The sequence below is a fragment of the Indicator indicator genome, chromosome 10, assembly GCF_027791375.1.
Source record: "Indicator indicator isolate 239-I01 chromosome 10, UM_Iind_1.1, whole genome shotgun sequence".
Classification (NCBI taxonomy): Eukaryota; Metazoa; Chordata; class Aves; order Piciformes; family Indicatoridae; genus Indicator; species Indicator indicator.
The window spans coordinates 11887228-11891776 of NC_072019.1; the positions used below are offsets into that span (position 1 = coordinate 11887228).

The 4549-nt window shown below is 57.4% G+C and overlaps 1 protein-coding gene across 1 annotated transcript; it reads right to left on the reverse strand.

Moving 5' to 3' along the window:
- Window positions 1–964: 964 nt before the first annotated feature.
- BARHL2 (BarH like homeobox 2) lies at window positions 965–3931 on the reverse strand. Its single transcript, XM_054384445.1, has 3 exons — window positions 3355–3931; window positions 1785–2010; window positions 965–1277 (listed from the first exon to the last, which is right to left on the reverse strand). Exons 1-3 carry the CDS (start codon window positions 3929–3931, stop codon window positions 965–967), a joined length of 1116 nt encoding a protein of 371 aa, XP_054240420.1.
- Window positions 3932–4549: the final 618 nt, after the last annotated feature.

Sequence of the window (4549 nt, forward strand, 5' to 3'; positions counted from 1 at the left end):
AGAGCACGACAGCTGCGAGAGGATTTCTTTTTCCTTTCAAATACAGATAGGGAAAAATAACGCCGGTTATCAAACAACAAGCCTAAAATCAAATTAAATTAAATGTTAAAAATTAAGTGGCATTTGCCACGCATTTCTTGTGTTCTCGTCACGGGGAAAATTAGCTACCTTGAATTTACACATTTGTTAAAAAAAGATAAAGTTTATTTCTTTTTTTTCTTATTATTCTTTTTTTTCCTGTAATTTTTCACTCACAAAAAGATATCTATATTTTGTCATCTAAGCATTTATTTTACGGAATCCAAAAAGACATGAAAAGGGAGGAGGGAGAATCACGTTTGTTCGTTTTAAACTAACGTATAGAAGTGAATTTTTTTCTTTTTTCTTTTTTTTTTTTTTTGTACGACATATAATAAATATGATATAGCACTCAGCACTCGGTCTGTACAATTCTCTTCGCATTAGGGAGCATGCCACTTTTCAATAAGAAAAAGAAAAGAAAAGGGGAAAAAAAAAAACGGTCATGAAAAAAATCAGTGCAAAGTTCTCCGTTTCCCCCGGTCTTCTCCGCCGGGCAGGGGTCGAGGCGTTCTCATTCCCTCCGTCCTCTGCAGCTGTTAGTCTCTTCGGCAGGTTTGGGCTCCCTTTACCTCACCTCCTCACCTCCTCCCCCTCTGTCCTTCTCTCTTTCCGAGCTTCAAGTCCTGCCTAGCAGGAGCCGAGGTCGACGGGTCGCCCCGCGGCTCTGCCCGCTTTCCCTCGCGTGTGGTCTTTTCACTTACGGGCTCGGCTCCGGGTTCACGGTTCAAGAGTCCCTGCTCTGACTGATCGCCTCCCTCGGTGGCCGGTGGCTGCGTGCAGAAGCTCCTGCCCCTCGGTTTCCCCTCGCTTCCTCTTCTGCGGTGCTGGGGCTTTTTTGGGGACGGGGAGGGGAAGGGCTCTTTGCGGGGACCGCGGTGACACTTCACCGGGGATGTGGGGTGCCGGGCATGGGGTTGGCCAAGGGATTGAGGGCCGGCTGCCCGCCGGGCCCTAGCCCGTGGATCAGCACCCGCGGCACCAGCGGCCGCTGCAGCTGAGGGTGCGGCGCGGGGGGAGTCCGATACATGCTGCTGTACATGGCCGCGGCCGCCGCTGCCGCCGTCGTGCTGTCCATGCTGCCCAGCAGGCTAGGGTGATAGAAATAGGGCGAGGGGAACATCCTTTGCAGCGCCGAGTAGTTCCCGGCCTCAGCCAGCAGCTCCAGGCCCACCGCCGTCTGTCGCTTCCACTTCGTCCTGCCGGGGGAACAAGAGGCTGCTGCAGGGCGAGCGCCGCGACGGGCCACCCAGTCCAATTCCGCGAGGGGTCCGTGGGCGGCGAGACCCCTCCCGGGTATGGTCCCGCAGCACCAAGGCCCGGTGCTGAAGATTTTATGCTGAAGATCGCACAAGGCGTGATCCCCCGACCTTTCCTGGCTCTCCTGCCCAGTCCCCCACCCCCCCGACATATACACGCGGTGACTCCGGCCAAATTAATAACCACGGCACACGGTTAGATCGCAGCGCGCTGACACTAATGGTTTGCGACAGAATTAGGGTGGCTGCAACCATATGTAATGAGATAGAAAATTACGGCAGCGGTGACAAGGGCCGGACCCCACAGCCCGCCGCTGAGGATGGCGCAGGGCAGCCGCCGGGCGTTCCCTGCATCGCCCTGGCCTCCGGCGGGCAGAAGAACCGCGGCGCACCCTCTGCTCCCTCGGCTATCTAGGTAGCCCCTGGGCCGCCCGGGGCCCGCCTTACCTTCGGTTCTGGTACCAGGTTTTCACCTGCGTGTCTGTGAGGTTGAGGGCGGCCGCCAGGTCCATGCGGTCCTGCACGCTCAGGTACTTCTGCCTTTCGAAGCTGCGCTCCAGCTGGTTGAGCTGGTGGTCGGAAAAGGCGGTCCGCGCCTTCCGCGGCTTCTTTGCCCGCACCGGCGGGCTGTCCCGGCTGCTGGTGATCTCCCGGTCGCCCTCCTCCTTTGTCCCTGCGAGTGAGCCGATGCTTGGTGAGGGCCGGCAGGACACAGGCACGACCCCCGCCCGCCGCGGTTACTAGGCCCCACCGCCCCCTCCCCGGGAGCTCCTCCGGGACATAGGGAGAACAGTCTGTCATGGGCAAGTGGCAGCGGCGGCGATCCCGTCCAGGGTACAACGGGGTTTGTACTCTCCGCTTGCCAAGCACAGAGCTTTCGTTAGTTTCTCGTCCTCTCTCCCCCCGGCCCGAAATGCCGGGAAATCGATATGTCAATCCGTCTCGGCTCGGGCCTGGGTTTGTGGCGCTCCTTGATCTTCCCCGCAGGAAGAACAATAATCTCCCTAATTGACCCACTGGGGAGGTTGGTGCACACAAAAATGGCCAGACCAGACTGTACATCTGGTTTGGGCACTCTTATGTTAATGATAAAAGAGCAAAAGGAGCGGCACACCCAGGCGTCTCGCCACTCTTCACCCTGGCAAAAATACCTCAGTGGGGCAAAATTAGAAAAAATGTGTCCTGTGGCCTCTCGGCTGAGCTGTGTGCCTGAGCGGGAGAGCAGCTCCGCTCTACCACAGGGAAAACAGTCCCTCTCCATGACTCGTCCTTGCTCACCCTTTTCCTTCCTCCCCCCACGCACACATCGCTGTTTTCACTTACGAACCCCTCACGGTGGGGGCTTCTCCATCAGCACGAAATCCGTAATTAAAAAAATAATAAAGACTGAAAAATGAACCTCTCCATCCTGGTGCGGGGAAAACCCGGGTGTTCTGCAAAACGCACAAAGCACTCCCACCTTCCGCAGCCTACGGCGGGTTGATTGGGGGTTTATTATTTTATTTTAAATTAAAAGTTTTTACGTTTATTTGTATTAGCTGTTGGCGAAGTGTGATTTTCTTTTTGTTATTTTTATTTTATATCGAATAAGCAAAAATTAAAATTCTTGAAGGAAATAAGTGCAGCTGAAGAGCAGGTTCTTAGAAAGACAGAAAATAATTTATGCGCATTTGCATTAAAAATAAATACATTTTTATTTCCAACGCGACCCCACCGCCCGAGCTATTTCTTTAAAACAGGGAATGTAATTTAAAAAAAAAACAAAAAAACAAAAAACCAAAACAAAACTACAGGCCGACAGCGAGTTTAAAAAAAAAGAAAAAGGGGGGAGGAGAGCAAAAAAAGAAACTGTTCTGCCGATGTTAAACCCGCGATCGCGAAGATCGCTTACAAGCCCCATCAGAGCGGAGCGCTCCTAGCGCAGACTTCCCCCCGATTTTCGTTTCACTGATGCGGCCGAGCTATGCCGTTTTCACGGCAGCCGAAGTGATGCGAGGCCCGGCCGAGCCGTACTCACCGTGGCATTTGATGTCGCCCTGCGTGTCGTCGCGCTTGTCGAGCTTGGCTTTGCCGTCCTCCTGCTCCAGTTTGGGCCTGAAGGTCTCCGGGGCCGCGCTGACCTCCTGCTTAGGGGTGTGATGGGGAGAAGAGACGCTGGTACTGTAAGGTGCACACGCCGCCAGCGGTTTACTGTCGCCCAAAATGTCCTTAATTAAAAAAGAAGAGGTGGAAGTCCTGGGGCCGGAGCTGGCCGAGCCCAGTTGGGGCGGTGGTGGCTGCGGGGGTGACGGCTGCAAACTCGGCGGCGGCGGCGGGTGCGGGCCGAGGTGGAGGTGGTGCGGCGGCGGCGGGAGGCTCTCCGCCGCCCCTAGGTGCGGCTCGGGGTGCTCCATGCTCACCGAGATGGGCGACGACGGCGCCGTTCCCACCGTGTCGATCTCCGAGCAGGGCGACGGCGTGGCCTGGCTCCTAAAATCCGCCTGCCGGCCGTCGCCGTGGGGACGAAAGTCTCCGTTCATGACTCCGGGGCTACCGGAGCTGCTGCCCGATAGGATCGTATCTATCCCAAAGCTGGACCCGCTCGGCCCCTCCATGGCGGACTGCTTAGCGCCTCGCCCGCATCCCCGCGAGCGGCCGCGGCGATCGCACCGGGGGTGGAGGGGAAAGGAATGGGGGGAAAGCGGGTAACCCTAACACGCGGACCGGCGGCGCGGGCAGCACTAAGGCTGGGCCCCCGCTGAACACTGCATCGCCGCCGGGCCGGTTAGCCGCTACCTAACTTTGTTGCGGGAAGTTGCGGACGCGGAGCGGGACAGACACCGGCCACTGCGGCGCGCCCGCCCGTGCCCACCGAGCTCCTCTCGGCAGCGGCGACTCCCCCCATGACGTCACGGCCGCCGCGTCCCCCCTCCGCCGTTTATTATAAACCCCGGCTTTTGCCGCCGCCGCCGCCCGCCCTCATTGGCGGCAGGCCGAGCGGGGACTGACGCGACGAGGGCGGCAGCCAATGAGCGGCGGCAGGAACGGGCGCGGGAGGGAGGATAGGGCAACCTCCCCACCCCGCCGCCACCACCCCGTCGGGCCCCAGTTCCCCGGCCGCCGGATCTGGTTCCCCTGAGAGCATCATACGGTGTTCCCGGGACGGTTCCCTGTCTGAATGTCAGGATAATGAGAAGTGCCAGTGACAAGACGTCGTATTAATCTTGATGAAG

What these genes read in the sequence shown, in the direction of transcription:
- BARHL2 (XM_054384445.1), bottom strand. Translation starts at nt 3,931, where the DNA reads ATGGAGGGGCCGAGCGGGTCCAGCTTTGGGATAGATACGATCCTATCG. An exon ending in GGGCGACATCAAATGCCACG is followed by an intron (nt 2,011 to 3,354) that starts GTGAGTACGGCT and finishes GCTCACTCGCAG; the next exon opens with GGACAAAGGAGGAGGGCGAC. An exon ending in ACCTGGTACCAGAACCGAAG is followed by an intron (nt 1,278 to 1,784) that starts GTAAGGCGGGCC and finishes TTCCCCCGGCAG; the next exon opens with GACGAAGTGGAAGCGACAGA.